Source organism: Triturus cristatus, chromosome 10 (assembly GCF_964204655.1).
Source record: "Triturus cristatus chromosome 10, aTriCri1.1, whole genome shotgun sequence".
NCBI classification, from domain to species: domain Eukaryota; kingdom Metazoa; phylum Chordata; class Amphibia; order Caudata; family Salamandridae; genus Triturus; species Triturus cristatus.
The window spans coordinates 949594488-949618783 of NC_140593.1; the positions used below are offsets into that span (position 1 = coordinate 949594488).

At 45.6% G+C, this 24296-nt stretch overlaps 1 protein-coding gene across 1 annotated transcript in view; it reads right to left on the bottom strand.

Moving 5' to 3' along the window:
* CCDC13 (coiled-coil domain containing 13) overlaps positions 1-24296 on the bottom strand; it is a 244721-nt gene that overhangs the window by 39165 nt on the left and 181260 nt on the right. Inside the window, exons 12-13 of the mRNA XM_085628796.1 lie at positions 10073-10156; positions 3318-3440 (exon numbers count right to left, since the gene is read on the bottom strand). Coding sequence (XP_085484922.1) covers positions 3318-3440; positions 10073-10156 — 207 coding nt within the window. The remainder of the gene's footprint in view (positions 1-3317; positions 3441-10072; positions 10157-24296) is intronic.

Below are 24296 nucleotides of genomic sequence, written 5' to 3' on the forward strand. Positions count from 1 at the left end.
AACTCCGACAAGACGGAAGTACTGATCGTTGGCAAGAAGACCTCCCCATGGGATTCCACCTGGTGGCCTTCGGAGCTAGGACCAACACCCACACCAACAGACCATACAATAAATCAAGGGATCATCCTAGATAACAAGCTCAACATGATGGCTCAAGTCAACACAGTGTGCACTTCCTGCTTCGACATCCTACTCATGCTGCAAAAGGTCTTCAAGTGGTTGTCTCAGAACATCAGACGGACCGTCACCCAAGCACTCATCACCAGCAGGTTTAACTACGGAAATATTCTGCGCTGAAATCTCCTAGCAACTCCTACACAGATTCCAGACCATCCAGAACGCAGATGCAATATTCCTACTCTACCTCCCACGCTGCACTCACATCACACCACACTTCAGGTAGCTTCACTGGCTTCCCATTCACAAGCGCAGCCAAATTCAAACTTCTCACGCACACACACACAAAGCCCTACACAACACAGGATCAGAATACCTGAACAGTCACATACACTTTCACCAACCCACCAGACACTTACACTATGCCTCACTCTCACTTGCACACACTATCCGCAAAAGCAAAACTGGAGGTCGCTCATTCTCCTACATCGCATCCAAGACATGGAACGACCTTCCACAACACATTTATCTTTGCATGTCACATATATTGGATAGGGGTTAAGTCGCCAAATCTTGCTGAAGCATTAGCTTGGCACTTCAGAAACCAACCGCTAGTGTTTTGTTCACTTTCATTGTTAAAGACTCTTTCAGTTTCATGTAGTGACATTTAGCGAGGGCACCGGACAGGAATGTACTGACTCTGCTACACTGCCACAGGATAGCTGTCATCAATTTCAGTTTCTTCCGTTTTAAGATCATTAATCTGTGAAGAAGACTATCCTGCGCCTTTGAAGCTTGTGTCTTGGAATGTTGTTGGCAACACCAATGATACTGACGTTGTCATGGGTGGAGTTATTCCTGCTGGTTTCCAGTTTTGCAGCGTATTGTGTCTGGTGGACTTCACAGGTTTGCACTTGCCACCGCTTGGATTGTTAGTTCATGTTATCAGCATCTGCAGTCTCAAGATAATCAATTATTTTCCCAACACTAAGATGCTTAACAAATGAAACAACGTTTTGTAAGTTAGTGTTTACTGGAGGAGACGTCCGCTTTGATGTTCAGTAACATTTTGTGAAGGGCTCCTTTTACTACAGGGCTATTCAAATCTTCATCCACAACTGCTAGCAGCACACTTGTTTTACTCTGAAGTTTTGTGAATTTGCCTCCTTCATAAAATGTTTAATATTTGAGCTAGCCAAATATTTGCTCTTTGTTAATATCCTAGAACAACATGGAGACCACACACCTGCTCTAACTTCAGGAGAAACATAACGATCATCCTAAAAATAATTCTTCGATGAAAAGTATGTTATCAGGGTTACTGGTGACTGGGAAACTGTGTGGCATTATTACTAACAAGTAAGGGTTTATTGGCCTTAAGTTTAGTACCTTAAGCCAACACGAACCTGGCACAAGACTAAAGGACTTAAATACAATTATTTATCACGGAAACAAGGTGGGACAGCTTCAATGTTGAGTGCAACTCATCTCTAACCTGTGAAGATGTTGAATAGTCCAATGTTGGCTTCTTCAGATACCCTGCCTCATTCTGCATGTACAGTACTTCTTGGGAATTGAGTTTTATCGAAAGGGAATCTGCCTACTGTGTACATATTGACTTTGAGGGAGCCTTACCAGAGGTATTCTATTCGTGTACACTGATAAGAAGAGAGAAAGACGTTTTTGTTTTATCACCCAAAACCAAAAATGAACAAGAGAGGGACTTATGGTCACTCCACAGAAAGCCTTCACTTGCAAGTACGGACGCTATACTCAGCACCTGCACATTGACAACATTTAATTAAAGAGTAAGATGAAAAATTAGGACCGCGTATTATATCTTATGCACTTTTCTGTACGGAGGCAAAAAAGGGTTGGCAATGCAGTAGCCCTTTTCTTTTTGACTGGAATGCAACACCCCTAACACATACCAATCTCTGCATCATCCTTGCCAGACAAACAAAACAATCATAACAGATATCCGATCTATCCCTGCTACAGCAGAACATACTAACCAAACCAGAAAACACAGCACCAAAAGGACTATAGGAGATTTTCAACATTTTACTGGAAAGAGAAACCTCTGACAGATAGAATAAAACAGTAAATATTCAGTCACAGTGAACTGATAGAAATAATGGAATGTAAAACAGAATTAACACAAGTCTCTGTTAAATGACATTGATGAGGGAGGTTACACTTCCATGGCTGGTTGTTATTCAAACCACAAATGTAACATTTTCAAGTATTTGGGGACATCAGCATTAGACTGTGAACTTCTAAGGGGCCGATTCCAAACCGGGTCGGAAGGGCACCGAACGTGATCCGGCTGGAAAAACTACGAGCTGCACGCGTGTTTTCCGGCCAACTCGTACAGCTGTACGAGCGAGCAAGTACGATGCGAGCTACATGAAATTCACCGACCGAGTCGTTTCCAGGTCCGAACCACTCCGTACGTCTCGGTCGTAAGCTAACCGTGGCGGCGTGCAATGGATGCGATCTTACAACCAAGCCAGTACGATGCATGCGTTGGACAGCCTGTGTGAGCCGGAGTGTCCGGCTCGCAAATCGTCCGGGTGGTTGCCTTTGGGGGTCCGTGTCGGACCCCCTGTCACCCGCAGCCCTACGACTCGGACACAGGGGGAGACCCATGGGTCTCCCCAACACAGGCATGTACGGTGCGGATGGCACCGACGCTTACCCACTGTAGGGGGCGCTCTTGTCCGCGACGTACTCATTCAGTCAATGGGAGCCCATGTACGCGTTGTACACCCGGCTCCCATTGACTTCTATGGGAGTCCGACCGAACCGAGTCCGGAAGCATACAGCCGCATCGTACTCGCTCGGTCGGACTGCAGGACTCCGGCTCGGTCGGAAAACACTCCAGATCCGGCTCGGTCAGAGTGCTTTCCAACCCGGATCGAAATCGGCCCCTAAATAGGGAATCTGTCACAACTCATGTCAAAGTAATTGATTCAGTAAGAGAAAACAGAACATTCTTATATTCTGCAAGGCCCCATTTCCAACTTACATTTATCAGATGAATTTAATCCATGCTTCATTTTTTTACAACAGCCCTGTAACTAATAAATTAATAACTTGACGAGATTTTTCATTACAGACCCTCCAGGAGCATAGTCTGTTGAGATGTATTTGGTAAGTGTGCAAATAAAAAAAATAAACCGATTTGGATCACTTACCTTTTTTGAAGCACAGTGACAAGTTCCATGAGCCTGTCTCTCTCCACCTCAGCAGCCTGGCAAAGTGCCCGGTATTCTGTAATCTGAATATGCAGGGAACTCATTTCTGATCCATCACCAAACCTAATACAATGGTAGAGATCAATTTTTCGGAGACTGAAACCATGCAAGTCGGAAAAGCTAGTTACAAAAATTGTTACAAATCACAAAATTAATTCTTTTGCATTACTGTCTTTAAATTCACTTGAACTGTTCCTGGTGGGAGAGCCTCCTAGTGAGCCTGCAGGAGACTGGTGAAATATGACATACACAGCTGGTCTACATGGTATTTCTGAAAAGGTACACCGGCTAATTCAGAGGGTGCAGGGACAGAATATTGAATACCAACTATCGAGTTGCACATATATCGAGTCATTAATATCGTGGGTCAGAAATCTCGACAGCAAGAATATCGTGGTCAAGAATATCGACTTAAGTAATATCGATTTTAAAAATATTGAAGTGTTTAATATCGTTTGCAAAAATATAGTTGTTAGAAATATCGTTTTTTATTATTGTTATGTATTTTAGTATATATTTTATATGTATGTGATGTATTTTTTGTATAAGAATTGTTTGTATTTTTAATATATGTGTTACAGTTTTAGTAGTACCTTTTAAAAAAAAAATATTTTGCGCTTTTAGGGGTCTATTACAATGTCGGGCGGGCACTTCCTAATTGTGTATGCGGGACTGCCGCACACATGGCGGGCGGTCCCATTTCACGATGCGATGGCGGGCGGACTTTGTCTGCCCGCCATCATAATAGACCCCTTAGTTTCGTAGCAGGTTGTGGGTTTACAGGGGAATAGGGTAGCAAGTAATTTAATTATATTACATTTATTGATTACATTTTATTTATTAATATTTGTTTGAGATGCTATAGTGTTAAATGTGTAAAGAAATGTATTATTAATTAATTATTGGTTATGAACTAATTTTTATTAATTGGTTCTTAATTATGATAATTGTGTAATTAATTTTAGGTGTGTGTTGTGTTTATAGGTGTAAACGGTGGGAATTAATTTATTTTAAATTGATGAATTAATAATTGGTTTTTAATTAATTTTAATTAATTAATTGGTAGTTAATTATGGTAAATGTGTAAAGGGTGGGAAGTAATTTGTGCTTAATTAATTATATATAGTTGTTAATTATTTGGTATTTATTTGGGATAATTGTTTATTTTTGTGTGTGTTGTTTTTACTTTTAAAGGGGTAAAGGGTGGGTATTAAATAAATGTTAATTATTTAATTATTAGTTGTTAATAGTAATAGTTTTTAATTTTAAAATAAGTTTTAATTGTGTTTTAATATTTTTAGAGTTTAATTTATGTGTGTGTTTTGGATACTATAGTGTTAAAGTGTGTGTAGTCAATTAATGTTTATTAGTTTTTTAATTACTAATATTTTTTTAATTCATTAATAATTATGTTAAATATGTAAATACATTTAATACAAATGTTAAAGTGTTTAGTTATTGATGTGGTGTTATAGGGTAGGAAATAAAAGAAATACATTTATGTTTTAATTAATGTTTGTAAATATTTTCTAGTTGAAAAGAATTATGTTTTTTGTAAATGTATTTATCATTTTATATAATATTTGTAGGTTTTGTTATAAGTAATTAGTATTATATTATGTGTTCTTTTTATATGTTTAATATATATATATATTTTTTTTTAATAGTGTTTATTATTTCTATTTTAATTTTTTTAAATATATATATATATATATATATATATATATATATATATATATATATATATATATATATATACATTTCTAAGTGTTTGATTGTGAATAGTAATTTTTTTTCTCGGCTATCCACCACTTTCCCTACCGTTGCACTCACTGGAGTTGGTATAGTAATTTTTACGCCTCCGCTATGCAGCACTTTCCCTACTGTTGCACTCACTGGAGTTGCAATAGTAATTTGTATCGCTCCGCTATCCTGCACTTTCCCTACTGTTACACTCACTGGAGTTGGAATAGTAATTTTTACCTCTCTGCTATCCAACACTTTCCCTAATGTTGCAATCTCTGAAGTGCGAATTGTAATTTTTACCCCTCCGCTATCCAACAATTTCTTTACTGTTGCACTCACTGGAGTGGGAATACATTTTTTAGCCCTCCCCTATCCAACACTTATACTACTGTTGCATTCAGTGGAGTGGGAATACTAATTTTTACCCCTCCTCTATCCAACATTTTCCCTAGTATTGCACTCTTTGGAGTAGGAATAGTAATTTTTGCCCCTCCGCTATCCAACACTTTCCCTACTGTTTCTCTCACTGGAGTGGGAATAGTAAAGTTTACCTCTCCGCTATCCAACACTTTCCCTACTATTGCACACACTGGAGTTGGAATAGTAATATTTACCCCTCCGCTATCCAGCACTTTCCCTACTGTTGCACTCACTGGAGTGGGAAGAGTAATTTTTACCTCTCTGCTATCCAACACTTATCCTACTGTTGTACTCAGTGGAGTGGGAATAGTAATTATTACCCCTCGCTATTCAACACTTTCCCTACTGTTGCTCTTACTGGAGTCGGAATAGTAATTTTTACCGCTCTGCTATCCAACACTTTCCCTACTGCTGCACTCGCTGGAGAGGGAATAGTAATTTTTTCCCCACCGCTATCCACACTTTCCCTACTGTTGCTCTCACCGATGTGGGAATAGTTATTTTTGCCCCTCCGCTATCCAACACTTTCCCTACTTTTGCACTGTTTGGAGTGGGAATAGTCATTTTTACCCCTTCGCTAGCCAACACTTTCCCTACTGTTGCACTCACTGGAGTTGGAATAGTAAATTTAATTAGTTTGCTATCCAACACTTTTCCTACTGTTGCGCTGATTGTATTGGGCAATTTAAGTTTCAATATTTTTCATAGTTTAATGGCTACATTTATTCTAAATCTTTTTTTATATTTAAACTTATTTATATAAATTTTATTTTTATATAATTTTAAAGTTTTAAAATAAATTAAAGATAATAGTTTAGTAATTATTTTAAAGTATATATATATATATATATATATATATATATATATATATGTATACATTATTATGGTTGTGTGTTTATTTGTAATATTTTGTAAAAATGTATATTAAATGTAATTTATTTTGTTAGTATTTATTTCAATATTTAATATATTTAATATATATTATTTTATTTTATATATATTAAATCGAAATTTTTTACATTGACATATTTTTGTACTTACCTGTGTAGGTATGGTAGTCGATATTTTTGTAGTCTAATTTTTTTCTCTCGATATTTTGAACATCGATATTTTTAACATTGATATTCTATCAGTGAACCAATTCAGAGCATGTGTATCTATGGATGGTCCAATGCTGTACATAAAAGATGTCTAACCTTGAAAGAAAATAATATTTACTCACTCTTTGTAGTGCTATCATGAGCTTAGAAAAATGATCCATCACCAGGATGGATTCAGAGGCAACCTTTTATGGAATACTCTCTTGTGTTTGTTTGCATAAATCCACAAAAAAATGAAGATAACATGTCAAGCAGAAGTCCTTAGGCATACGGCCAACCGAATGATTAAAGGAATTTGGCCTTCCACGCCAAAAGAATGCTTTGCACTAGAGGAACCTTTTCAGTTCATTTTTCAGTTAAACTGTGCTACCCACTCTGTTGGGACACAGGGATAAGAGATCATGAAGGAATCTGGTGAGAATACCCTGAATGAAAATCTACTGTTACAGGTAAGTAACTTTGGTTGCAAGTGACCATCCCTGTCCTCTGTCATCTTGGGCATCACTGACCGGAGTACAGTCATTCTCATGATTAGGAATGGACTGACTGAGGACGTCCAACAGTCTGCTGTTTTTCTCCAATTCACACTGCCTGTGTTTTCATGTCTCACATACCTCTGCATAATGCCAATACAATGTGGTGCCTGTCATTGGAGGTTTGTAGGCTTGTTTTATGGTCTGGTGTGCTTGTTTTTACTGATGAGTTCCCCGATATTTCCATAAACACTGCCTGTACCAAGCACAAATGCTCTCATACCTTGCAAACCACCTGCAAAACATGTATTTACAAGTTCAAATCTGCACTATTTGTAAATGTGGGCCACATATTTTTGCTATCTGATTTGCTAAAGTGGGCCACTTATATTTTGGCACACAGCCCTATTATCTGTTCCAGTCCGACCATGCATGAAACTGTCACAATGTTCATCAATGTGTATAAAAGCTAGGTGACCAAAAACAAATCTAGATAATAGGGTACAGAAAGCTTTAGGAGGTCAAAATCGCCAGGTACTCCTTCAAAGTCTCTCCAAGCATCATCATCTTTTTCAGTGTTCCCATGTTAAGTGGGTCTTTCACATTCTGATCATCAAGGTGCTGATCAATACAATCATGGTCATCATTGTTGATGTACTATTCTATAAGCCACTTTTAAATTGTCTTTTGTGTTAAATGTATCAGTGGCAGTGCATTTCTGATGAAGGTCTCTGTATAATAATTTGAAAACATCCCTCGTTAAAATAACTATATGTTGTGACTAAAGTTAGAGAAGGGGGATAGGTGTAGAACTCCTCAATGCCCGGTTCAAGAAATGTGGATGCAACACCTGGTTTGGCAGAAGCAATTCAGGTGCCTACCAGGAAACCTTTCAGGGGTACACACCTTCTATGCCTCTAGGAGTTTTAGCTCCAAGAGCTCTGGAGTCAGCAGATTGGTAAAGGCTACACTACCTAAGTTTCAAAAGCAGTTAACTTACATGTTCTGATTACTCTGGCCTTAATTTTCCAACTATGGGCCTAATTCTGATGTGGTTAGGAAGGCCTCTTAACGGCATTTGCTCCGTCCAAATTGGATCTGGAATGTGTCTTTCCAACCGACTCGATGATGCGAGTTAGGCGTTAGGAATATCCCAATCCAAACCCGACTGCATTTGGAATGACCAAGCCGTACAGAGCAGAATTGTACGTCTCTATGGGCCGCCATTCCAAACGATCGAGTATGATGCTGGATTTGGACAGCCTTTCCGAATCGTGCCGTCCGACTCAAATTGGCAGTCGGAATAAGACTTTGGGGGCCCGTAGTGAGTGCACCTGGTCGGAACAAAGGCTCTTGTTGAAGTCAATGGGAGTCCAATCAAATCGTATCTGGGAGCATCCGGATGCATCGTACTCGGTCAGTTTGACTCTCCCGATCCGATTGGAAACCATTCCCAAACCCATTTGGTTGGGTAGCTTTACAAACTGCATCAGAATCGGGCTTTATGTCTGCAGGTAGAAGTGTCATGGTCTGACACGCTGAGATTCAGGCATTTGGTATGTCAAATGGCATCTATCCATAACACTTCATATACTGCTCTAATGAACCCATTTGCTCACAAATGCAAAGTGGGCTTCTGCTGCCTTTCCTATGATAACTCCAGTCTGCTGCAGTCAGTAAAATTGAATAAGGCCATCAACTTTTCTTATTATTCCTCTTCTCTCCTCAACCTATTATTAACGTCTTAATATGAAAACATAACAGTATTATAATATTGAAAAACTACATTATGCTTAAAATATATATTCCAACAGAAAATAAAATATAGCTATAAAAAATTGTTGGAAAAAATGAAATTATGGAAAACCAAATTACTCAGAGAAATGTGACTCTCTCTCATTTTATGTGTGAGAGCAATTATCTTTGTACAGTTCCTAAATGATCAGCACCACGGAAGCCGTGCTAGCACTTTTGTACAGTCTGCCATAACAGGAATTAGGAATACTAGTTGATCTTCACTAAAACAAGATTCTTGGAATCCACATATGCTCAGAATTTATTTTCAGTTTCTCTTGCTTTGGGAAATTCAGCAACTGTACCTCCATAGATTCCCAGGTGTAATACAATCCGAATCATTTGAGTCTTGCTTAATTTTTTCAATGACTTAAAACTATTTTTCGCACAGTTTAGAACAGGCAGTTGAGGTTCTGCCAAGTATTAAAAGGCAGCATTTTAAGGTTATATTAGGGAACGTGAACAGTGTGATTTGACCCCATTTTTAAGTTCTCCCTTACTGCTTTTTGCCAGTGAAATGTGCATTCACATAGTTATGTCTGAGCCACAATGGTCTCTGCTTTATCTGGATATTCACACTCCCATCAAAGCTGTCCTTACTCTGCTATGGGTGTCCCTCATTTCTCATGTTTTTAGACCTGCAAAGTCAGAATGATATCCAATCGCCTTCGACTGATTACGCCTACATCGCTCAACTGCTGCTCCCTCCTATTAAGCCATTTACAACAGAAGAAGCAGGGTTCGGTGGCGTGGTAAATGCACACAGGAAGAATCTTGTAGACATGTGGGGACTTAAAGCAAAAGAAAAATATAAACCACTGAAATGCGTGCATTTTGCTTGCAATCCATCTTACACGAGAGAATGAAACCTGAAGCAAACATCAATACAAAGAAATTTTATTAACTAAATAATATATTAACACAAATGAGCAATATGTTTAATATACTCAATAGGAATTTACTCCTAATGAAATGCCACTAAATATTTTCAATTTGTGTCGTCTTTATCAAATATTACAATGAAATCCCACCTCAGGGAAGTCTTAAAAATATAAAAGTGAATCTGAAGTTACATTAAAAATGGTTGGAAATAACAAAAGGCTGATCAGTATCATAAAACGTATAGAAAATGTGTAGGAGACTGTATCAGCTCAATACATACCTACTTGATGAGATGCCATTATTTCCATAAGAAGGATGCCTGGTTGCAGGTTCCACAAGCAGGTGCCCTAGTTTAGAGACAGTGCTGTGAGGGGACAAATGTTTGCCAGGGCTCATTTATCACATTTAATCGAAGAAGAAGACAAAATGTAAATGTGTTATTAAATCTCTTACAATGCCACCTAGAACACCTGCTACGCGCAGTTCTAGTAAATAAAACAGTCCGCATTCAGGCACGGCAATATGGTCACAATCCTTAATGTTTATTAGAACATTGGAATGTTGGGAGCTCCACTGAAAACAATGGAGTGCTCCGGGCTTATAATGGCCGGTATACGCCCGGAGCTCCAACATTCCAATGTTTCTTTGTTCACAGCTGTGGCTATGAACAAAGGATTCAGGGAGCCTGAGGGGATTTAAATCCCCTCACATTCCCGGAATCCTTTGTTTTATTTGTTAGAACATTCTGCCCTCTAGTGGCAGAATGTTCTAATAGCCTTATAGCCCGCCGTAGTGGGCTATACCGGCTATTAAAGGCCCGCTCCAGCGTTGAAGACCAGAGCCAAATTTCCTACTTTGTGATTTCTCTTTCTAACATTTATTGAGCCCAAAGGAACACCATCTGTGATGCACAACTTTCAAAACAAAGTTGAAAAACTGAGCAAAATGATTACAATTACTGGAGCTGTAGCATTTCGGTCCTCGAATAACAGGTATAGGGAATGGATCGGACTGAGGTCGAATGAATAGGGGAGAGAGTGGGTGCACACAATAAATCAACAACTTTTATGCTGAATAGATTCTGTCCACGAAGCGCACATTCAAGATCCAAGTTTTAACATTTTAGTAGAAATTGGTGGATGGAAAGCAACGATGAACTGTCAGAATGTCAGAAGCCACAGTTCGGACTGCTTGAATACCAGCCAGAAGCAATTCTACTTGAATGGCAAAGGCTTTCTTTGCCAAGAAAAAGGCTTCTTTCCGTGTTTGATTCTCTTGTTTGTACCTACTCAAACTAGCTAAAACTTTAGCACACACTGTGGAGGAATAGGTGGTAGAGGTGTTTCCCAAAGGCTACCAGATTTGTTACCTCCTGGACAACAGATAGGTGAGAAGCCAAACTTGCTATACATAAATACTCTCGGTGGCCGGGCTGACAATCTTAGCAATAGAAAAGTTAAAGTCACCTCTATGTATTTCCTTCAATGTTTTGCCAATATATCCAATTCGAAATGAGGTGTTAAGAATGCAAGAAGTCCAGGCCACATGCCGACATGATCTGAGGAGGGCCTGGTGTGAGCACTGCTTGGCATTGATTTGCATTAGATGCTCTGCAAAGCATGAAAGTTTACTTTTTGTGGGTTGGACATTAAATGTGGCTATGCAAAGAATGTTATAATTAATTTAGAAATCAGTAAATACACATATTTGATACAATACAATGAAACTGTTCATATTCCCTCACACAAATAACATGGTATTATTTTTTTAAAGAGGGGCCATGGCATAGAAAGCTAAAAGATTTTGCCTGCTGAAAGGAGGATTGAGTCCCAGAAGGTACTTCTTAGATAGTACTTACTGACATGGCAGTGAAATACTGATTTTGGGATGGTGGAGAACCTTTTCATTAGAAAGTTCAAAGAGGGCTATGCTACTAAATGGCAGGTCGAGGACTTAAAGTTGGGCTTTAGGTCTGAGGACTCCAGCCATGCTTGCCAGGGCACAGAAAGACCAGTGTTTGAGGTCTGGAAGTGGAATCAGTGAGATACTGGGCTATCGGTATCTTCTTCTACCATGCATCCTTCTCCATGCAGAGGATAACCTTCTGAGCACAGTCAGAACATAGGGGCTGAACTCATACCAGAGGTATCACTTGGTCACCTGAAAAAGAGACTAAGGGACTAGTACTGTTTTTTGGCTCAAGATAGCTTGTCTACCAGCCCACGAGGAAGAATGGCGGTTACCTTTCATAGATACTGCAATCAGCAAAAAAAACTAAGCAGGGAAGGTGTCTGAAAAGAAGACAGAAGTGTAATTGGACAACAGGTATTTATTGTCCAGAGTGCCCAAGCACATAAAATAGCTTCCGGGTACGTGTAGCAAATGGCAAGCTGTGTTACATTTACAAAAGAGGATGCGCAAGTCCAGCATTCAAATCCACTAATTTTCTAGAGGGAGAATAGGCATATTAATGGTCATAGCCTCATTTGCTTGAGATAGGCACTGTATGGAATACCTCCTCTTGCTCATTGACTCTGGCAGTAAGGTTCAATTCTTGGTCAACTAAGGGCAACTTCTTGCAGTAAGTTGACGTCAGAAAGGGCCAGTTGGAGTCTTGTCTATTCCTGGTGGTCCTGCGGGGTTTCAGGAAGCTAAGCTGGTAAAGGCTGCAGAGCAATTGCTGGCAAGTCCTAAAGAGGAAATGGAGTTAATTCCAGCAGGACTGGTAGTAAGAGGTACTGGAGGAGGGCTGCTGTTGGCTGCAGTAGTACCTACAGTACCACAGCAGGCTGGGGTGAGGATGGTTGCAAAGGAGCATTCAGCTTGCTATTCAAGGCATCAAGAAAGGAGTCATAAACCAGTGGACATGACAGCATGTTGGTGAACTCTACACAAGGATCAGAATCGACATACGCATACTGCTGTAACCCTGCTGTCCCTCATCAAAAAGCTTGATGTGTCCAACATACTGCAAATCTTTCTGAATAGGGGACCAGTCGGTGTCGAACCCAGAAGCGATTGTGTCCTGAACAGATGAACGATGGCAGCTGCTGCATGCTAATAATTTCCAGAAGCAGAGACTAGAGCAGTGCCAGCCATATCAAAATCTGGTGAGAAATAAGACAGAAGCCACACCTGTTCCCGGTGCTGATGCAGAATGGACGCTGTAACTCAGCAAAATGTAATCCAGCTACAAAGTAGAAAAGGTAGATCTGATAGGGCCCGTACTTACCAATACTAAGTATTTAAAGTTTCTTGTGCCTTCGTGATGGAGGGTAGTGAAGCTGAAAATTAGGATATACTAGCCTTGTTTGCCCCTACTTGAGAAGAGACCCTTCTCTCACAATCGAATGATTTTCAACTTAGGCGTCTGCTGCACTAGGCAGTAGTTAAACATAACCACGGGGGAGGAAGAAGGAATTTCAAGTGGGATATCAGAAAGGAACTGTGACAGAGAACACCCAAACCAAAAATGAAAAGTTCATCATCATCATCATCATCAACTTTATTCGGTTTTTACAAGAAAAAAATATAAATCAAACAGATACCTTTAAAAACTCCATCAAATAATTTAACACAAACAGTACATGATACAAAGTGAATAAACAGACACTTTTGACAAATCCATAATAAAAGCAGTTTCATATTGCCCCAGTGCCTGAAATGTATCCATAAAAGTTAATTGCAGTTGGACCTAAGCCTATTTGCAGGCCTTAAAAAGCTAAGAGAGTGTAGTACTGAGAGTTACTTGAGAGCAATTGTAGGAAGATAAAAGCAGGTCTAACCTGCCTAAAGCTTGCTTTCTTGAGAATAGGGATAATAAAAGACTTTCTTGGAACCTCGTAAAAACTACAAGACATTAAAAAGTGCATCATATCCTGTGGAGACTTTCCGTCGCATCCACAGGGTAAGAGGCACTGCCCTCTGTATGCACCACGGGGATGGGCCAAAAGACAATGAGAGAGGTCCAGGCGAAATCGAGTCAGTAAAAAACGATCATGGTTACTTTTAAACCATAAAATATAGGGCTCAGTTAATGACACCGTCTTCAGCAGGGAATAACTATGAACGCTGGGCTTCCTCAGCTCCACTTCTACCCTGGCCGACATACGCATTTTGAAGAAGTTCTCCTTTACCCAGTACGTATCCCTTCTACAGATTCCCTCTGGGTTCTCAAATAGATCAGCCCTTCATATGTTGGTAAAACTTTCTCTAACATACTTTAACCAGCAAATACGGTTAGAGTGATTAACGCCGAAACAATCCCTTAGGATTTCCTTCCTTAGGTCAGTTCTCTTCTTCATCCAGGTTTTCATCCACAGTGATAAAGGGCGAAAAGCCAACACATCTGAGAGGGGAGCCATCCCAAGTTCTTCATGGGCTATAAACGATGGAATACAGTGCAGAAAGCAGAGAATCCGTCTCAGAAAAGTGTTTTCAACACATTGCAATACATCATGCTAGATATAGCCCCAAATCTCACTCCCATAGGTGACCTTCTAGATACATTTAGCTTTATAAATCTGCACAAGTGCCCTGATCGGTGTACTTCCTAGTCTGGAAGCAAAGTTAAGAACAGCAGCAACACCACTAAAAAAAAACCCTTTCTTTCGGCTTGTCAAGGGGTGCCAATTCAAGGCTACAACAAACACCACCCCCTAGGTATGAAAAAACGTCGGTCTTAAGGACCGGCGTAGTCCCCACCAAAAATTTGTAGTGCTTAGCTGGACTTTGGCCCACCTGCATGGTAAACGATTTACTGTTATTGACCAACAAATCCAAGTACTCCATAAAATGTACAAAGGAGATCAGTAGGCAGTGTAAATCCCCGCCGTCCTCGCCATGAGGACAGCATCATCAGCTTACAGGAGGACCGGCAAACTTTGTTTGGCCACCTTGGAGGCAGTCAGTATTTAATTTCAAAAGGGCCTGCTCCAGATTATTAATATACAAATTAAAAAGAAAAGAGGCCGAGATACACCCTTGATGAACCCCTCTCTGTATAAGAAACTCGCGGGTTACTTTAAGATCTTTAGAATAGCGTACAACAGCTTTGGTGTCTCAATGGAGATCCCTTAAAGACAAAACAATGTCTTTATCAATGCCAATAGAGAGCATCATCTGCCAAAGCTTGGATCTGTTGATGTGACCAAACGCGGAAGACAGATCCATAAAAGCTAAGTAGTTGGTGCCAGTGCAGGCGACGATGTACTTCTTCAAGACCATGTCTACATTTATACTCTGGTCCACCGTTGAGTAGCCGGGGTGAAAACCATATTGGACTTCGGCGAGAATGCTGTTGTAATCAACCCAGCTGGTGAGCCTGTGAAGGACCGTATACGGCCCACCACCTCTACAACAGAATCCAAAAGGGAGATGAGCCTATAGCAGTGAGTGCTATCACAGTCTCCCTTTTTAAAAAACCTGGACAATTGTAGATAATGCCCAAGTATCTGTGTGGCCAATTAGGACCACAGCATTGATGGTTGAGGTAAGTATGGGTACCCAAATGTCCAAGTTAGAAATATAGAGGTCTGGGGGGATCCCATCACATTTTGGGGCCTTATTTTTATATAAACTCATTATACCTGCTCTTACTCCTTGTGTACTAAAAATGATCTCAGATTCACCCTCACCGATATCCTTGACTTCCCTCGAGAGGGGTCCAGGCTGGAACATACCCTTAAAGTGACTTATTCAATCATCCTCTGTAATACAGGCATCCAGTATGTTGGCACTATCTTCTGCTAAAAACGGGCTATTGATAATGCTCCGGAACTTAGAGGTGTTATACACGATGCTGGCCCCTACCAGGTCTGACCACGCCTCCTCTTTCAGGCCTGATTTACGCTTTGCCAAGGCAGCCTTCTATTGGGTGCGATACCTCTTGACGGCCAGGGAATCTCTTGGTGTGGTGCTCAAAACTTCCTTCAGGAGGGGGCGTGGCCAGGCGCCGTACGGAATGGCCGCCTGATCCCGGAGCTCCGCCGGGACCGTTGATGCCCCTTTGAAATCCGACGTCTATCCGTGCTGGAGGGATCACCCAGCGAACCCACCAGCTTCCTCGGGCCCAGTGCTCAGCCGGAGAGGCTTCCCGGACTCCGACAAGCTGCTGACGACTCCACCCGGCGGCCGCGACGGGCGGCGGCGGCTCGGCGCCTCGCCCTTGGAACTCCGTGGCCGCTCCCGGCCAAAATCGAGGCCCTGGCTTTCGGCCTAAGGCGCGCTGCGCCCTGAGTGACTGCGACGGACGGGGGCGGCGGCCCGCAGGTAACGCTGAGGCGCCGTGGGACCCGGACTTCCTGGGGGCACTGCTGGGAGACCCCGACGCCGGGGAGAACAAGCGGGCTGCCGCGACGGCTGCGGCCGGCTGACGGCCCCTACTGGAAGGGGGGCGGCCGGTGACATACTACTGCTGCAGGGGCGCGAGCGGAGGACGGGCTGCCGCGGCGGGGCCGCTGCTGGACGGCCTGGACACAGAAGAGCCGACGGCGTTGGAGGCTGAGGTCGCGGACCCCATATCGCGACGGCCTGCCCATTCTGGGTTTCCCCCCTGCTCGGGGCGGCTTACTGTCGGGTGTCGGTGGGCTTTGGCTACGCCCAGACTTCAGCCGTGGGGATCGGAGTTGGCACATATCCGTGGGAGCCCCAGCAAGTGAGGACCGCAAGGCCCCGGGGGCACCGTAACGACAATGCGGCCTAAAGGGGCACCGCGACCCAGACGAACAAGCTCGACCACTATACGGTCGCCAAAACGACGCCGCAGCCGGGAGGACCCACGAAGGAGGCCGCAGGGCAAGCGGAACCCTCCCTGACGTCTATCATGGCCGCCATACAAACCCTGGGGACGACCCTGGAGACGAAAATGGACAAGATCACCATTGAGGTGAACCTGCTTCGGGCCGACTTAGGGAAAACCACGGATCGGTCCAAGACCAACGAAACGGACATCAAGGCCCTGCGGGACTCGGAGAGGCGGCTCGAGAACAGGGTCAATGAGCTAGTGCAGCAACATCGGCAGATGGCCCTTCGGCTCGACGACCAGGAAGGTAGGGCCAGGAGGAGCAACATACGCGTAGTGGGTGTGGCGGAAGGACTTGAAGGGGACTGTGTGGAGCTCTTTCTAGAGGATCTGATCCTCCGCCACCTTAAACCCAAGAGGCTCTCCAAGCTCTTCACTATTGAGCGGGCTCACAGGGCTCCGATCCCAAAACCTAAACCAGGGGCCCTCCCGCGCACAATTATCGCCAAAGTATTGAACTACCGCGACCGCGATGCAATTCTCCAGGCGGCTCGACAACATGGCGATTTACACTACGAGGGGGCCACGGTTCGCTTCTTCCCGGACTTCACGCTCCAGGTCCAGCAGGAAAGGCGCTCCTTTCAAGGGGTTAAGGCGGCGCTGAGAGATCGTGGGATCCGGTACATGATGTTCTTTCCCGCCAAACTGAAGATCATCGCAGGCGGTAAATCCCTCTTCTTCACTTCGCCGGCGGCGGTTCAGGAGTGGCTGGACACGACCGAGTCGGCGGCGGCCCCCCAGCGGGACGGCGCACAGGGGCGTGGAGCGAGGCAGCCCTCCCCGGGCTCAACGGCAGGACCAGCGGACGGTGGGGAGCAGAGCCAGAGGTCCTGGCGTTCGCGCTCTAACAGTCCCCGCTGGGACTCGCCCAGAGACAGCGCAGCGCATTGAGGCCACGGGAGCTCGACCAGAAGCCGTCGGACAGTAATGTATGAAAGTTTCTTTGACTTTAAGACTTACTTGCACCAGGGGGCAGTGTGAGGGCTTGCCCGACTCTTGTGAGCCAAGCTCACCACTAGATGATGCACTGTTGGCCTGAGGACTGTACGAACTGGGGCACCACGGACAGGCGGTCAGGAGGGGGCTGGCCCACGAACCTCTTACGTAGAGTTCCTCAGTGGGCTCCACTGGGGCAGGGTTGGGCGACAGGCGCTCTGCTAATTGGGGTGGTGGGTAGTTCAGAACCCACGGAGCAGGGGGCAGGGAGGGGGGGGTTGTTTTGGCAAGGGGGGGTAGGGATGTTGGGGACAGAGGGGGAGGGAAGAGGGTGGCACGAAGGGTCAGCCAGACCTCTTACTGTAGGCCTTACACGCACTTTTTTGGGGGGGGGAATCAGGGGGGGGGGGGGGAGTTTGGGGGAATTTTATGGTCACACGTAACATGTTGTCCTACGGTAGGCAGCAGTGCTGGGGTGGTGGGACAAAGCACCCTAACAAGCCACAGCTATGGTTGAGAGATGTGATAAAAGTTTGAAGGTCCTCAGCTGGAATGTCAACGGACTGGGGGATAGACTCAAGCGCACCATAGTACTGCAATTCCTCAAGCGGCACCAGCCTGATGTAGTACTACTGCAAGAAACGCATATGATGGGGAATGTCTGTCGGGCCCTCAATAGGTACGGCTACAATCTGGCGGCCCACTCTGGCTTCACCTCCGGCTCTAGGGGGGCGGGGGTGCTGGTACGGCGCGCGCTGCCCCTCCATATAGACCTAGTCAGGACAGACCCGCAGGACCGCTTTTCGGCGGTGTCTGGCCGCTGGGAGGGCCGCACGCTAAACCTAGTATCGGTCTACATCCCGCCTGGCCTCCAAGACCGGGCCTTCGCGGAACTCGGCACTCTTCTCCTTTCCCTCCCCGAGGGTCAGTTGGTGTTGGGAGGGGATTTTAATGCTGTAGTGTCGGGAACCCGTGATAGACAGCCCCCCAGAGATCTCCCTCGGGGGCAGGAGTGGTTGGCGGACTTTCTTGAGGCCTTCGGGCTCGTGGACGTCTGGCGCCTGCTCCACCCAACGGACAGACACTTTACCTTCTTTTCGGGATCGCATCATTCATTCTCGCGCTTAGATTACATCCTCACTATTCTACAACACGACATGACGATACGTGAGGCAGCACACCTGCCCAGAGGCATTTCTGACCACTCACCAGTCCACACGCACATCACATTCGGGACTCAACGGGAGGGCTGCATAGCGCCAATAAACGCATGGCACCTTAAACACGAGGACACCAGAAAGCAGGTATCCGCCTCCATCACACGCTACTTTGAAGAGAATCTCGGCTCGGTGAACTCCCCCGTCACCTTATGGGAGGCGTTCAAACCCGTGATTAGGGGAGAGGCGCTTTCGGCCATATCGGCGAGGCGACGGGAGCGGTGCAGACAGGTCGCTACACTAGAGGCGGAATTGGAGGTTCTGGAGGGGGAGGCGGCGGAGGGTGGGGAGGGGGGGGCCAGGCATAGACTGCAGTTGAAGACGGCGGAGTATAGAGAAGCAGTCACTCAAGAGGCCCAGAACGTGGCGCGCCACAAGCTGGGTAGAATCTACGATCAGGGCGATAAAGCCGGGAAACTTATTGCCTGGCTTGCGAAAAAACAACAAGCCAGTAAGGTGGTGCCTGAAATTCGTACCGAGTGCGGGACGGTGGTTACTGAACCTCGGGAAATAGTTGAACAGTTTGCACGACACTACCAGCGGGTCTACAGGCGTGAGTCGGACCGGCCGGAGGAGGACTCCATGGACCTCCTAACGGACATTCGTATGCCCTCCTTGTCGGATGAAGATCGGGAGGCTATGGACAGTCCACTCACTGAGGCCGAACTTCAGCGGGCGATAGGTGAACTGCGTCCTGGTAAGGCGCTCGGCCCCAACGGCCTCCCAATTGAGCTCTACAAGCTCCAGCCGGAGGCTGTTAGCAAGCATCTGAAACCCATGTTCGTGCACAGTATGGAGAGGGGGATGTTGCCCCGTGATCAGCGTGTTGCGACCATAGTGGCGATACCGAAGGAAGGGAAGCCTAAAGATGCGTGTGCGTCGTACAGACCGATCTCGCTCCTCAACGCGGAGCCCAAAATACTTGCGAAGACACTGGCCAACAGGCTCAAATCGGTGCTGCCTTCGTTGGTCCACCCAGACCAGTCGGGATTTATGCCCCGCCGTAACACGGCCCTCGACATACGAAGGCTAAACGGCGTACTGGGGCAATGCCACAGACTACAGGAGGACGCGGTGGTGGTCTCTCTGGACGCCACAATGGCCTTCGACACCCTAGAGTAGCCATACATGTTCGCAGTCCTGCGCAAACTGGACTTCGGCCCTCAATTTATAGGGTGGGTGCGCCTACTATATGCTGAACACTTGGCGCGTGTGCTGGTGAACAACAAGCAGTCCGAGGTTTTCTCGCTGGAGAGAGGGACCCGGCAGGGCTGCCCCCTCTCCCCCCTTCTTTTCGCCCTCTCCCTCGAACCACTCGCGGCCTGGATACGGCAGGCGGTTGGCCTGACAGGTATATCCTGGGCGGAGGGATGGGAGGATAGAATCTCCCTCTATGCCGACGACATACTCCTCTACCTTAGCAAACCACGCAGGTCCATAATTGTGGCACTCGATATACTTGCTAGCTTCGGCCGTAACTCGGGCTTCCGGGACAACTGGGCCAAATCACACCTATATGTCCTACGGGGTGAACCTCCGCGTCTCCCGGACACGTGCCCCATTAATGTGGCAGTGGAAGGGTTTAAGTACCTGGGAGTCTACATCACCACCAATAAGGCTCTGTCATACGAGCGCAACCTCAAGCCGCCACTCGATCGGCTCCAACGGGAGGCCAAATCCTGGCAGCACCTGCCACTGACTCTGCTGGGCCGGGCAGCCCTATTCAAGATGCTAGCATTACCACGGTTTCTGTACGCGTTGCAAAATTATCCATATTTAGTCCCCAACGGCTACTTTGTGGCCATCGAGGCCGCACTGCGCGACCTCCTCTGGGCCGGGTCGCCCCGAATCTCCATGGCCAAACTCACATTGGGATGGTACGACGGTGGTATAGCCCTCCCTGACATCCGTAAATACTACTGGGCGGCCCACCTGTCCGCGATCAACCAGGGTACATATGGAGACGGGAACGATCCCGCCTACGGCATGGACAGATGGCTGCTTCCCGGGGGGAACTACGAGATAGCACTCTACTCCAGACGGGGTATACGTCCACTAACCGGACCTACCCGTCACTCGGTACAGATATGGCACGTCGCCCAGAGGAAGCTTGGATGGGCAGGAGTCCTTACGATGGCCACGCCACTGTGGGCCTCCGACAAGTTGGGCAACCTGGGGCGCAAAAAGGGGTTCCGTAATTGGGACTTAATTGGTATCTCCCAAATCAAGGACATCTGGGACCCTACGGGGATCCGCACATTCGCCCAAATGCAAGACACATATGAGCTAGCTCACACCGAATACTTTCGATACCTACAGGTGCGACACTCCCTCCGGACTAACATCCCACCGGAGACCAAGATACCACAATCCTCCCCGCTTGAAGATAGGTTCAACCGGGGAGCTTGAACCTCCCGGAACACGCCATATCACTCACGTACAAAAAGCTGATTAACAACCCCCCCGACACACTTCTGCCCCTTAGAGAGAAATGGGCCGCTGATGGGCTGGAGATAGACGACGAAGAATGGCTCTACGCTCTGGCTTCTCCCCGTGAGGTCGCAATATCAGCCCGGCTGCGACTTATCCAACTTAAGATCCTTCATAGGGTGTATATCTCCTGCACTAGGCTACACACGATGGGGAGGGCGGACTCAGTACTCTGCAGAAGAGGATGTGGGGGCACAGGTACCTTCTTCCATATGGTGTGGGATTGCCCTAAGATTCAGCGCTATTGGAGAAGGGTGGTGCAGTGTATGGAGGAGGTATGGGAGGTGGAGATTCGCCCGGAGGCCAAGAGGTGCCTCCTCAATATATGGGAACCTACGGACCTGTCACCGAAAGGGAGGCTCTGGGTGACGCTCGGACAAATGGTGGCGAAGAGGAACATAGCCAGGCTCTGGGGCAGTCCTCTCCCACCCAAAGTGTCGGATTGGCACAGCGACATGGACTGGTGTATGCTGCAGGAAAAGACTGTATATATAACGAGAGGATGCCCCCGGAAGTGGAGGGAAGTGTGGTCCAATTGGAATGATTTCAGGGGGGGCATATGCGAGCCTCCTCCCGAGGGGCGGGAAGGCGCAGAGGATCTGTAAACCCTAACGCTGTGGTGGCTCCGGGTGCTAATGGATGGGGTGCGGTAGTCACATCAATGGTAGACAGGCGACTTATGGTGCTAGGTGATGATCTGGTTTGTTTGGGGGGAGGGGGGGGGGGCAATACGGCTGTAGGGCGCTGTTCACCAGTTTGGCAATAGTTCTATGTTTAGGGTCGAATATAAGGGAAAAAGGAGTCCTGCAATATCCTCCTTGACAATGTGATACACTCACACCGTTCTAACGCCGCCGTACCTCCGGGTTGACGGCAATGGGCTGTGTGCTTAATAACGAACTGCAAAGTACATCCTCCGCGGCCGGCCCGAGGGGTTGTAGGCTGTCAGCTGTGTATTGTGTGAGTTTGCAATAAAGGTCTTGTTTAAAAAAAAAAAAAAACTTCCTTCAGTCTCATGGAGGCACAGGAGCACTCAGCAAACCATCTCAGACCTATATAAGAAGGACCCTTACCCAGGGCCCGCAATAGGTTGGCTATAGCCCCTGATATGCTTCCAAAAGACTCCAAAATGTCTGTTGGTTTTGCTGCCCTGTCTGAGCAAGTGGCGACCTCCTTAGAACACTGAGTGAACAGGGACTCATAGAACTGGTCTGGTATAATCTGCACCCACTTCAGTCTCCTCCGCTCATCCACAGCTGTCAGGGCCCCCCTTGCTCCATTATTGGCTAATGTTTCTACCCGGTGCCATCCAGTCGAAACACACACCGGGTTGTGGTCACTGTACACACTCTCCTTTATGGCAAAATCCAAGCTATTTGAAAAAAATGTGTAGAAACAAAAATAAAATCGATGAAAGACTCACACCTCTCCCAGTGAAAGTGGGGTCAACATCCTTTTTGTCTGGGGGCAACTTGTTCATAGCAGACAACAAATCAAACTCATTAAAAATATCATTAAGTATAGAGCCCTGATAGGTATGTTCCATATGCAGACCGGCATGAGGTGCACACCTCATGTCTTTACACCCCCCCAGACTTAGGGTCCCCACATATATGGACATTAAACTCCCATGCAATCAGAACATTAGAGCAGATCTGCTTGCTCCAGGTCATGTTTCTCGGACAAAAGCCCAACTGTGCAATGTTGCATACTTCCAATGAGCAGGTTACAGCATTATAACATTTTTAAAGCAATAACTTGTTTGTCCCCCTAGATAAAGAACAGCACCTGTAAGTTGGGGAAGTCTTAGGGCAACATGACAGAGCTGACTTGGACATCTAAAGAAACAAAACGGACTAAAACCCCCTTAGCTCTTCCTGCAGTAGAGGGAGTGGCTGGCACAAAGAAGGTTTTGGAGCCTTCCAGATAATAACTGTTTACGGTGGCCCATGTCTCCTGGAGGCAGATCACATCACACCTTCTTAAAAAAGGCACCTAGTCTGGGTCAAACTTGCTTGCCAGCCCTGCAATATTCCAGGAAATAAAGTTACACCCCTTGACTTCTGAATAACCCAGACGCCCCCCGGAGTACTATGTGGAAAGGGCAAATGGTTCGGGAGGAACTGGACTCAGTCAATCACAACAATCTAATGAGCTAAGGGGCACAAACCTATTAGATTTAGCTATAACTGGAATTCCCTTGTGCTGACTTCTCTGACCCAAATCTGAAAGCTCCACTGAAACCTACCATATGGAACAAGTCGATGGATCTGGGGCCTATAAAAGTAACCCAGAGGGAGAGCAACAATGGCCGAATTAGGGCCCCTAGGTTTAAATTGGGAGACCATGCTAATGATGCTATTCACCATAAAGGGGCTGTTGAAGTTAATGGTAACACAATTCCCGTCCCAGTTTTTCTTGACTCTGCCCACCCATAATGTTCTACGCAGCATAATGATGTGACTATCTACCTGCAACCCTGTAGCAATATTAGAATTTAGCCAATGCACAACGTTATTCTTGAGTTAATCAAAGTCTTTCTTAGTACCCGGAGCAAGTCGAAGTACATTTGCTAAAACCACTACTAAAGGAGTTGACTCTGGTGGCAGGTGTAGAGAACAACAACTCAGGGCAGGGTCGCTTGAAGCCCCTGAGCGGGTACCTCCTGACCCTCCGCCAGACATCTTGTTAGACCTTCTTGCAACAGTTCCTGGGTTTGGTTTCTGCTTGAACTGTAAAGAGGCACAGTCGTTGGTGGTTATTGCTGTTAATGAAGTTGTGTTCAAAGTTGGAGCCAAAGTAAATGAGCGTACGGAAGGTGCTTGTCGACATGCAGACTGAATTGCACCCTCCGTCGCAGCCTTAGGTGAAATCTTTGTACCAAGCTCCTGCACACTTTGACCCATGCTATGACACACACTGGTGGGCAGGGCAGTTGGGCCCAGAGGAAGAGTGGACAACACAACAGGATCGCCTTGAGGGAGCGTAGTCAGCTTTTTAAGATCATTTTCAATTGCTGACAAAAGAGCTGATAACAAGGATACTTTAAAAAGTGTCAA